We start from the raw sequence: 12505 nt of genomic DNA on the forward strand, positions 1-12505 counted from the left end.
AGAGTGAAAAAGGAATTTTAAGGCTTATGCCCCCTTCTTGACCACATACATGCTGTCAGGATATTCAGCTTCTATGAGCCTCTCACCTTAAAATGGCAGTGATAATAAATGCATCCACCTCTCGGGTCCATTGAATTTTCCAGAGAGGTCATAGAGATGAAAACACTCTACACTTGCAAGGTATTTATATTATTAAAATAACACAATACACAAAACAGGCTTTCATGTTCATAACTACCCTACCAAAACCTCAGTATGTGCCCTGGGCAAGTAAGTATTTACAAAGTTAATTTTATTATTTTGCAATTTTGATGTGCGGAATTCAGTTCTTCCATTTATGCATGTCCTGTGCTTTACAAAAGAATGGAGCTTTTGCTTTAACTTTTTAAATATCTTTTATTAGTCTGAATTTATTTTTCTTGTTTTTTGAACTATGAGAATAATGCTGCTTTCAGATATACCTTTATTATTTTTGTAATGATGCTTGAATGTTCTCTAGCAAATATTTTATTTATGCACCAAATTCTATGTGAAAATTTGATATCAGGAGAAATTAATTAGATTTGTGTTTGGAAAGTTACGTAAAATTGTTTCCATTTAGCTTGTCATTGGTGAATCCTTTTATTATTGTATTTTAACCCATTTGATTTATATTATCCCCCTCATGTTCTTAAAATCATGATTTCTGAACATTCATCTTTAAAATATTTAGAGCTTATTAATCTCTTTGTGCCCTGTAGTCTCTACAATAGATAATCCTGGTGTTTTTTTCTGCCTTTTGACCATTCTTTTCACATTTACTTGTACAATCAAGAATTATTAACAGATTTTTTTCTGTATAGATGTTCTTAGTTTACTGAAGATCATGCCAAGGCATTTTTTACAGATATTTTAAGATTTTTTGACAATGATCTTTTAAAACCCAATGATACTTTGTTTCTGATACCTCTGCAGCAAACCTATATTTAACTTCCCTTGCATGCTTTTGAAATCTAAAGAGTGCAGAGTTATTGTTAAATTTTAGCAATCCTTGCAGCCTTCTGAGAAATAAGTCAGCAGGTGTTGCGGGTAACAAAAGTGCAGCTCAGAGTGGCCCGCCTTGCACAAGTGTGTGCCCTGTGGGCAGATGAGGTGCTTTCTTCAGGAGTCTGCTCTTCTTTGGTGAGGTTCCAGATGCACGGAATTTGTCTCTTCCATGAAATTATTAAGCTTAATGAAATTTTGATCAGTTTGGTTTACAGAGAGTAACCCTAATATCCATTTCTCTCAGTAGGCAAGTTAGATTTAAAAAAATTAAAAACTGAATTTGGGAAAGAAGTGGGGAGTCATTCAGCATCACAAAATGCCATTTATATAGGTAATACTACTTTACTTTTTGTTTCTGCATTTATTTGGTCATGTAAGTGTGCTTAGAACTAATAAAAATTTGCAACTGGTGAAAATTAATGCATGACTCGTCAGCAGAGTATGGAATGTAAGCATGTGCCATGAAATTGCAATTCTTTTATCCTTTATTTTCCATCATTTACATACTGATTCCATTTAGAGTGTAGTCCATTCTTATTTTTTGTTTCACAGATCGGCCAAAATGGGAAGGACTGGATTCCGCTCTCTTCCACGAAGAGTCAATGGGACTGGCTAAGATCAAGGTCTGAGGCTTTTTCCATCTGTCATCAGGTATGCAATGAACAAGAATCACTACAGTTCTGTGCATGTATCCTTAAAGTATTTGATATGCATATTATGAATGTGGACTTTTATTCAATGTTGAGCTCACAACCTTATATTATCCTGTAGTTTTAAATGCACCTATAACTAATTTGAGTTTTGTAATATGTTGAGATGAAAAGATATTATTAGCCATGAAAAAATTTCAGCTGGTCTTAGAAAAGTGTAATATTTGAAATCTACAGTTCTTCATTGCTCAGTATGTACATGCAAAGATAACACAATTCACTTGTTACTCCCTATTGAGTATCACCAAATTTAATATAATCAAATGTTTGTATATTGTTTCATGGTGTACTTTCAATACCTTTTTTTCACTGACTTAGAAGTTATTTTTTTCTCAACTGGAATTCTCTGCTCCTTATGCTTGGAACTCTTAACACAACAATGACAAATATGACCAGTCTTTGAAATATTTTCAGATACTAGTTATATACAGGGACTTAGATACTTTGCATTCTGTGTTGATTTCACAGTTGACAGATTTATCAGCCTATTTCCCACAGTGCTCTAAATAGGTGCATAAAAGCATCATGTTAGGAAATCAAAGAGTCAGAATTACTGTTTTTTTCCTGCCTTGGCAGAGTGCTTTCTACCAATTTACAGTGTCATTGCCGGTCACAGAAGAATAGCTGCATAGATAGTTCTGGGAGAGCTAGAGAAGCTGGCTCTTGAATGGGAATATAGCAGGGAAAGAACAAGTCCCTGAAGTTCAGGAAATCTAAAACCAGGGGAGCATATTGTGTTAGCATATTAGTAATGTCAGTTGTGTTAACTGTGTTAACGTCACTTTTAAACTGCAGAGGAGATTTAGACAATTTGCACAGCTTGAAGGGAAGGCCTTGTCTGTGTCTCCTTACTGAGGAAGAAAGGGTACACAAAGCAGACACTGGTTAATTTGCCCACAGGCCTTACCTTTTAATCAAGTGAGTGGATAACTGCCCTATTTCACCTGTTTAGTGACAGCCTCTACATTAAAGCACAGCAGGATCTACTGTAATATACAGGTAGTCTTACAGAAATTAGGTTAAATTTAGGGCCCCTGCAAAAGTATACCTGGAATCTGCAGGACTCAGTGGGACATACCTTGCTCGTAAAGGCAAACTAGGGTTAGTCCGATGCCAAAACAAGGTCTATAAAGAAACTGGTTTTTGTTTGTTTCTAAATACATAATAGCATGAAAAATCCAACTGAGTTGTAGTTGATTAATCATCATTTAGCCACGCGCAGTTTTCACTTCAAAAAGCAGATCTTTTTTAAGAGACATTTCTGTGTCTCTTAAGAGTACGTTTCCAGACTGGCACTCATGAAACTTGAGTCCCCTTTAACAACTTTTATATCAGGTGGATCTTTGGGGAGTTGGTTTCTTACTCTGAGAAATACAGTTGATAATATTCACTATCTCTTGTCCATGAATTTCCAAAGGTTCCAATCAATTTAAACATTTTTGTTTAAGTAGACATAATCTTTGCTGTACAATCCGTACATGTCATTCTTCCTCATAGCACCCGTGGTGAATTGAAACTCTGATACACCTTTTACCTGAAATGCCTCCATAATGATGTGTCCTCGCACAGGTATTGTGCTCCAAGCCAAAAGTCGCACTGGTGTACTGCCCACGGGTTACAGGTGTGCCAAAGACTGATCCCCTCAGCTCTTGGGGAGGCCTGAGGACTCTGGCTCATCCACTAACCTCAGTGTGCCCAATGAACAGAATCATTTTCTGTGATGTGCAAAAAGGTGAGGAAAATTACCTCGACCGAATCTTTCCCCCCCCACAAATGATAAGGAGCCCTGATCCTCACCTCAAATAGCTTCACAAGGTGTTACCATTTCCAGAATGCATATTTGTTATGAAGAGAAGTCATTTCCACTCTTGACTTGGAAGTCCCTCTATGTGTGATGACACTGGTATTGAGAGCAAATTTCCACTCTGGGTGGTGCCTTCAACTCTTTCAGGCCTCCCGAGTCTGCATTAAGCACTTCTTCCATGGACCAAATGGTTCACAGGGTGCCTAAAAGAGTTTCCAGTCTCTTACCTGTATTTCTCTATAACACAGAGTCTGACTAGAGTTGACTTGCACAAGTTAAGAGGCTTTTTCGACCTTAAGATATTTGCAGAAACATATTTCTGTTCTTAATCAGATTTCTGTTGTCTAATCCCTTGTCAAAATTGAAGCTTCATAATGCTACTTTGAGTGTCATGTTTTGATGCTTCGTGAGAGTTCCTGAAATCACTACTGCTTTCCCTAAGTACGACATTTGTCAGGTGGAATTTCTGGGTGGGGGGGTGGGGGGGGTGTGAACTGTTCATTCTGAGCAATGCATTAATGTGTATTTTGGCAAATGTAAAGAAACCTACAGATATTACATTAGACCAGCTGAATCCATTTTATGGTTTCTTTTTGAATTCAAAAGCATCACATAGCAAATAAAAATTTAAAAAATTAAATTTAGTTACAAACTAGTTGTTTCTTATTTTTTTTTCCAGTCCCTTTTTGCTTTCTTTTACGACCACATGAAACTTGAGAAGCCACCTAAAGCTAAATCATTTAGTGGAGTTGGGCAGTTCCCAAGTGTCCAACAAGAAGGCCTGCTTTAGGCTGCGATGGCCACTGTCATTCCTGGTGATTTGTCAGAAGTAAGAGATACCCAGAAAGTCCCTTCAGGGAAACGTAAGCGTGGTGAAACCAAACCAAGAAAAAACTTTCCTTGCCAACTGTGTGACAAGGCCTTTAACAGTGTTGAGAAATTAAAGGTTCACTCCTACTCTCACACAGGAGAGAGGCCCTACAAGTGCATACAACAAGACTGCACCAAGGCCTTTGTTTCTAAGTACAAATTACAAAGGTATTAAACTCTATTTGTCTTTCAGATTATATTTTCTATTATGTTGGCCCATGTGAAGCCATTGTAAACGTATATATGATTGTATACACGTTCTTGAGCTGCTTTGCAGAGAGGAAATGTTAACGTAGATTAGACGTTGGCTAGCTTTAGTATTCTAAGTCACATACTTTGATGTCTTAGTGTCTTTGGATTTTTTTTTTTTAATGAAATGCTTACTGAGAGTAGAATTTCCATTTGTGCAAAGAGAGTACAAGGAGAGGGTATGGACGTTTACGTGAGTATGTTGAGTCTCACTCATTGGCTGCTGTAGTAATAGCTACAAACCAGCGAATCCTGAAGTGGCCACTTCAGCGGCTTGAGCTCTGCAGCGCTGAGGGGTATTGACTGTCCTCGTAGCGCATGTTCAGTTAAAGCGTGTCCGTTAGCAGGGAGCCTCTGTGTTAGAATAGCAGCTTAGCTTCCATTTGAAAAGTTACTCCCTGCCATTTGTGTCGTGATACTGACAGAATATGTCTGTGTTTCAAGGCACATGGCTACTCATTCTCCTGAGAAAACCCACAAGTGTAATTATTGTGAGAAAATGTTTCACCGGAAAGATCACCTGAAGAATCACCTCCATACGCACGACCCCAACAAAGAGACGTTTAAGTGTGAAGAGTGTGGCAAGAACTACAACACCAAGCTCGGTTTCAAGCGTCACCTGGCCTTGCATGCTGCGACAAGCGGCGACCTCACCTGCAAGGTCTGCCTGCAGACTTTCGAGAGCACGGGAGTGCTGCTGGAGCACCTTAAATCGCATGCCGGCAAGTCGTCCGGCGGGGTGAAAGAGAAAAAGCACCAGTGCGAGCACTGTGATCGCCGCTTCTACACCCGGAAGGACGTCCGGAGACACATGGTGGTGCACACGGGAAGGAAGGACTTCCTCTGTCAGTACTGTGCACAGAGATTTGGGCGGAAGGATCACCTGACTCGACACATGAAGAAGAGTCACAATCAAGAACTTCTGAAGGTCAAAACAGAACCGGTGGACTTTCTGGATCCATTCACCTGCAACGTTTCTGTGCCTATAAAAGATGAGCTCCTGCCGGTGATGTCCTTACCTTCCAGCGAACTGTTGTCAAAGCCATTCACAAACACTCTGCAGTTAAACCTCTATAACACTCCGTTTCAGTCCATGCAGAGCTCGGGACCTGCCCACCAAATGATCACGACTTTACCTTTGGGAATGACGTGCCCGATAGATATGGACGCTGTCCATCCTTCTCACCACCTTTCTTTCAAATACCCGTTCAGTTCTACCTCATATGCCATTTCTATTCCTGAAAAAGAACAGCCACTAAAGGGGGAGATTGAGAGTTATCTGATGGAGCTGCAAGGTGGCGTGCCCTCCTCATCCCAGGATTCCCAAGCATCATCATCTAAACTAGGGTTGGATCCTCAGGTTGGGTCCCTCGATGATGGTGCAGGGGACCTCTCCCTGTCAAAAAGCTCTATTTCAATCAGTGACCCCCTGAACACGCCCGCCTTGGATTTTTCCCAGTTGTTTAATTTCATACCCCTCAATGGCCCTCCCTATAATCCTATCTCAGTGGGGAGCCTCGGAATGAGCTATTCCCAAGAAGAAGCACATTCTTCTGTGTCTCAGCTGCCTCCCCAGACACAGGATCTTCAGGATCCTGCAAACACTCTAGGGCTCGGCTCCCTGCACTCCCTGTCAGCAGCGTTCACCAGTAGCTTCAGCACGAGCACCACACTGCCACGTTTCCATCAAGCTTTTCAGTAGGAGTCCAAGACGTGGGCTGATCACAGAAACCTATGTGTAGCCCTGCCTTAGATGACCATTTTTATTTTAGTGCCTACTTTAAAACAGCATAAAAACTTCTGCTTTTGTACAGTACCAATTTTCATTAAGCCAGTATGAAATAGAAACAGGCTTTATACATGAGCTTTGGAACCATTTGCGTTCAGTTATGTTTACCTGGGTATTTTGTCCACACTCACTGCCAATTGTCATATTTTAAGATGATTTTTCCTCTCGGAAAGCCATTATTAGCAGTAAAGTCTTACGAGTCCCACGTTTAAATCGCTTTGAGATCTTAAAATTTTCAGTTCTGTCCAATAACAGTGGCTCTACCTTTTGACATTTGGCTCATTAAAGATTTTTGCAATAGAATGTACATTTTCTAAAATGTATATGAATAACCTGAGTTTTTAAATTTTTACTAGTCTCTAAATGGATTCTTAAGCAAATGTTTTCAGATGAATTCAGAATCCAGTTTGGAGAGATAATAGATGTTTCTTAGATATACCGTAATTTCAGGTCAGTATATTTTGAAGATTTTGCTATTGTCTGGCTCAAATATTTGCCGTCTATATTATGCACATATAAGGAAAACAAAACCTAAACACAAAGCACCAGTGTTTATAGCAAAAAGAGACTCCTGGTGAGGTGACACGGCATTCCATGTTGCTCAGTAGTTGGCCTAAAACTCATATGCAGGATATTTTGCCACGTTGCAAAGTTGCTCTCTTTCCAATTTAATAGTACTCATCATGTTACGGCATCGGAGTCTTCAGAGTCGACGTATGGCTAGATCTCTCTCATCTTGCACGGCCAAAGGGTGGGTCAGGTGCAGCCAGCAATTCTATTTTAATTGTCAGTCCACTGTTAGTCCAGAATCGAGAGCCACTGTGGAACCACAGATGTCAGGGGTGTTTATCCCAGAGTGGACTGTCTCTTCTGTTGTGGGATAGTCTCCTAAGAAGAAAGATAGATGTGTAAAGCACTTGGTTCAGCTTGGGAACTGGTCTAGGGATCCTGGCCCTTGTTGCCAGGGTTGGAAACTAGACTCTTCAGGAGTAAAGGAAAAGCATGTTGCTCACATCACTTCTTGCTGAACTTAATACAGTTTTCTCTCCCATAAGAGCCCAAAGCAGAAAACAAAACAATAGCCCTACCCCTATGGTAACTTTCTTATTCCGTGTTGATTTATCTTTCCTTGCTCTCTTCGGATGGAGACTTTAAAATTAAATGCATTAGAAAACTATTTGAGGAATGACCACAAGGTTTTAGGCGACTAAAAATATATACAGTAAAACCCCACTTTTACACGTCTCTGGGAAATTGGGGGAGAGTTGCAAATCAGTTGAATTTGTAGAGGGGGGGAAATCTAAAGCAAAACAAGCACTGTCTTAGTTAATGTGAAAGTAACAACCAAGAATATTGTGTTCACTGAATAAAATAGTTACTGTGGGCTTTCCTTAGATTAGACAACCACCATAACCTTTTTGAAGGTCAAATTACACTTTTCTAAATATTGGTTGGGACATCAGCCTCTGAAACATATCTATTAAGCACTTGTTAACACCTTATTTTGGGACCCTGTCTTTTGGGGTGGGTATGAAGGGGAAGGTTTATAGAAGAGTATATATCTCTTAAAAAAAAAAAAAAAAGAAAAAATATTTCTGAGCACTCATTAGCCCTATACGGAAGCTTCTTTTTTCATTAATAGGGCCAATTATCACTGCAGATTGTGATGTTTACCAAGAATTTCTTAAAAATGAGTGCAGATTACTGAATATAATACATTATTTAAAATATTTGGGAGTAGTATAATTTGTGGAGAAATGTAAATTGTAATAATGTAAATGGGGGTTTCACTATATATATTATACACACACACACACACATACACACACACACATACACACATATATCGCACTTCATAGAATCAGAGTTGCTCTCTTAAGGGAGCTTTGGCTCCTGATATTTTATCATGCTCCTATTTTTTTTTTAAATTCTAGGAGCAGTAGTTTTTATACTTATGTATTTAAATTTTATTATAAAAATTACATTTTATTAAAAAAGTGTGTTCCAAAGGCATTAAAATTATATATGTTTTAATAAGGAAATACATTTAAAATTTTTCAAACTGCTCCTAAGCTTTTGATTAGGAGAATATTTGCTCTGAAAGTAGGCTTTTAGCTCTGCTTTATTACTGCTTCCTTTAGTTTCTATGAAACAGATTGCTTACTTAAATCATTAGTTGAATGATTAGTGTTCAATATTGCTTTAATCGCCATTTAAAAAAAGGAAAAAGAAATTGGTGACAGAGCACAAATAAATAGAAAACCTATTTTTACACAGCCGTCACAAATACAAGTGTAGAAGCACTACTTTGTCTAAACTTTGCTTAAGGAGAAGTCAAGTTAATGACCTGAGACGTTGGCCTTAGCAGGCTGTATCTCACTGCTAATAAACAATTAAAAAGGGAGTACCAGGATTTATTCAATAAAGCATTTTGGAAATGGGGAATGGCGCCATATATGTATGTATATTTTTAGCCCGATTCTCGCCCTGCATGGAATTTGGATACATGGAGGCACATCTTTCAGGGCACCAGGGTTAAAACTGTAGAGTCTTAATTTTCATGTGAACACCTCTCGGCCTGTTGCCACCTCATAGACTTGAAATAATACTTCCAAGGAAGAGGAAATTCAGCTCTGTGTTTTTCAGATTGACTCTACTGGTCACCAAACCCTTTTTGAGAGAATTTCTGTTAAACCTGAGACAGATTCATTTATCTTAATTGCACAATAGTCTAACAAGGATGTAACGCAGAACTGGCTCTTTTTTTCTAGAAAAAAATTGACATTTGTTTTTACATCAACTGGGTGTGATTAAAAATAATTATTGCCAATGCTGTTTTCATTCTCCCCATGGCCAGAATCATCATCCTTGAAATTGATAGTAGTGCCTTTGCTTGGTTTAAAAAAAAAAAAAGGGATTATATTAAGTAAAAATATTTCAGTTTAGAATTTGGACCTCAGACAAGATATTGAACCTCATTCAGTTTGAACTTCCACACGTGTGTACAAATTCAATCACCAGACACAAAAGCATGAGTGTGGAAGGGTCTCAGCACTGTAAGCAATATTATCCACTGATGTATGCAAATACCATCTTTATAGTTATTGGTCACTGTTAAAATTCACATTTTAAAATCCTATTACCAAGTGCTGTTTTCAGAAACTTCAGTTGTCCTGGCTGATTACACACCACTCTTTGTGCAACTTTTAAACTTCACTTAGTGTTTCTTCCAAGCTATGTATTTTTGCCTATTTGTTGCTTGTGCTTTATTATTCTTAGTCATTTGTGGAATATAGTGATATATTGTGTTAATTTGGACAGTAGCGGTTTTTAAAAACCATATACTGACTGAAACATGAGCCAGAGCTGATTGCTTTATTAAGCTAATAATGAATGTTAAAGAGTACATATTTCAGGATCATTCATCTAGTAAGCAATACACATATATAGGCCAATATTTTTTTAAAAATAGAGCTTGGTCAACCTCTATACTACACATATTACAAGATATAGCACTTTCAAAACGAATCTAAACCTTTACAGAAACTTTCTTATAGGTTATGCCTTTTATTTTAAGACTTATTATAATTTGTTTCAAGTGCCATTAGATGATATATATGTAGGCCTTTGATATATAATGCTTTGTGTTCAAAAATGGTAGATGGTATTTTAAACAGGTACATTTTTACAGTGTTTTCTTATCAATTTGCTATATTGCACAGAATCAGTGTGTGTCTTTTCATAAGGTTTTACAATGGTTTATTTTTTTACAAGGTTTACGTGTTTCAAAACACACTGTCTTCCCAGTATGTAAATTAAAAAATACCAGTTCGCCCAAGTTGCTTCTAGCCTACTGAGATCCATGTGACATTGGAGGAGGTCTTTTAAATGTCGAGTATTCTTCATTAGCAATAGTGGACTATTATCTCTGACAAATAGTGCCTAAGTTGACTTGGTCGTCTTTTTCTCACACTGTGTCAGCAGCCGTGTCTACAACAAAGATAGTCTGTCATGATTCCATAGATCCACATAAGTCGCCTTGTGTAGTTTTGTGCTAGAAACCCATATGGAGCGCCTTTTGGATCACATAAAACAAACTGATACTGCCCACGTTGGTAAAGGCACACTTAGATCATCACCCTTAGGCCCTTCTCCGTTATCAACCCTTTGAGGATGGAAAGGCAGTGTCTTTTGAGAAGTTTATCTAGCTCTAGAAATGACAGAACTATTGCTAATGTATAAAACACTTCCTTGTATAAGCTTCAGTGGTACAGATGAACCAGAATGAATGTTTATCTTCTCAGAAACACTCCTTCAATATTATGTTGGATCATGCTGCTAATGTAACTTGGGATACAACTCTTCATGGTGCTACAAACGTCTCTGTCTCGTTCAGTCATATTTTTTAGCCATAGGAAAAAAAGGACTCCATTAGGCGTAAAGGTGTTCAATATATTTTTATACTGTGACTTAATCTGTCATTAACAGACTTTTACACCACCCACCACAATGTATTCACGTGCACTTGCAAAAGGAAATCTTGGACGTGCAAATGTTATCAGAACAAACCCAGCTTTTGTCCACAAGGTGACTATAACTCAGAATGAAAAGTGGGCTTTATAATATGGTGTGGAGTGAAGAACATGCTGTATGTTACTAACAGCCCTTTGAATTTAACAAAAACTGGGAATCCATTAGGAAATGGATTGCATCATGCCTGAACATAAGCTGGACTGCTGAAATTGTATTTTTAGCTGACGAAAAAGTGTTTGGACTAGTACTCTAAAAATGTTCTAATGATAAAGTTTTGAGTCAAAATAGAAAAGAAAAATCTGCATTCCAGGCTGAATTTTGTATATTTTTATTGCATTTAAAATCGCTATTCTGTGATATTGGGAAATCAAGTGGCTTATCATGTATATCATGTACTTAAAATGTATTCACAAACTACTGTTGTATTTGTATAAAATATAGACAAAGATCATATTTTTTGTGTGTGTATAAGCTCTGTAAAATAGCAATCACATTATGAAGCTGCAGTGATACTACATTTTAAACATCCACATCCAAAGAAGCAGGCTATTTATTGTCCAGTTACCCAGATATAAAATATTAATTTGCTGCTAATGAAACAATAGTACTGCAGCTTCTCGTGGCCTACAGTGTTATGTTTGCTGTAAGAAAAAGATATGTGAACTCCACAAAATATATGAATAAAATTATAGAATGGCTTTAGATAATGTAGATCTTCCTGAAATTTTAATAGATGATACATTTCTATCTGGAATAACTTTTTCTTTTCACTTTGAATTTTAAATATCTTCTCATTGGGTAAATACACGATTCTAATAGCGGACTCGAGGACAATACTTTGTTGTTGAAAAGAAATGTAAAGTTCCAGGGTTTCTTTTGTTTTGTTTTAAAACTTTTGTACCTTTAAAGGAAGGATAGAAACTGTAAATAAATTAAAAAAAAAAAAAAGCCGAAAGATCCTGCATCAAAACTAATCCAGGTGAGCGTCCAAAAAAAAATTCCAAAAAGGCGATTAGAATGTATAAACAATAACTTCTCTTGTTCGTGTAAGATAAGATTGGCATTAAGCGTTTCTTTAACACTTGCTGTCTGCCGGGACTATCAATTATCCTTTCAGAAGCTTCCTTTAGGCTCTTTGTCTAAAATTTTGCTGAAAACCCTCCCTTGACAGCTCTCTGGACAAAACACACACACCACTTCGTCTAAAACTCCATCAGTGAAACAGCAATGCAGAGAGTGACATTATCTGAGGATTCAGTTAATAATCTGAGCAGGAATCAATTGTAGAAAACATGTTTTATGTATCTCAGCACCTCTTTCAGGGCAATAGGAAAATTCCCTCTTTACCTTTGGCTTTCCTGTTTTAAGGCTCTCCCACTTTCAGAGAGAGAAACTGAACAGCGATTTGCAGCGTCGGCAGTCCTTTTCACCTACTTCCAGAAAATCGAAAAGCATGCCTTTGTTAATTCTTAACGTTAACACTAAATACACCTTTATTTAAATTCATGCATATGAAGTATTTCA

General features: G+C 37.6%; 1 protein-coding gene across 1 annotated transcript; it reads left to right on the top strand.

The window, feature by feature from the left end:
* The first annotated feature begins 1601 nt into the window (after positions 1–1601).
* On the top strand, positions 1602–8301 carry PLAG1 (PLAG1 zinc finger). The gene is made up of 3 exons (XM_028118992.2): positions 1602–1677; positions 4220–4578; positions 5104–8301. Exons 2-3 carry the CDS (start codon positions 4337–4339, stop codon positions 6359–6361), a joined length of 1500 nt encoding a protein of 499 aa, XP_027974793.1. The 5' UTR covers positions 1602–1677; positions 4220–4336; the 3' UTR covers positions 6362–8301.
* Positions 8302–12505: the final 4204 nt, after the last annotated feature.

The sequence above is a fragment of the Eumetopias jubatus genome, unplaced genomic scaffold (genome assembly GCF_037043125.1).
Source record: "Eumetopias jubatus isolate StellerSeaLion01/CBP00866 unplaced genomic scaffold, mEumJub1_p1.0 scaffold_4, whole genome shotgun sequence".
NCBI lineage: Eukaryota > Metazoa > Chordata > Mammalia > Carnivora > Otariidae > Eumetopias > Eumetopias jubatus.

Coding starts and splice junctions, on each gene's coding strand:
- PLAG1 (XM_028118992.2), top strand. CDS start 4,337: ATGGCCACTGTCATTCCTGGTGATTTGTCAGAAGTAAGAGATACCCAG. Junction 4,579..5,103: donor TCTAAGTACAAATTACAAAG/GTATTAAACTCT, acceptor CTGTGTTTCAAG/GCACATGGCTACTCATTCTC.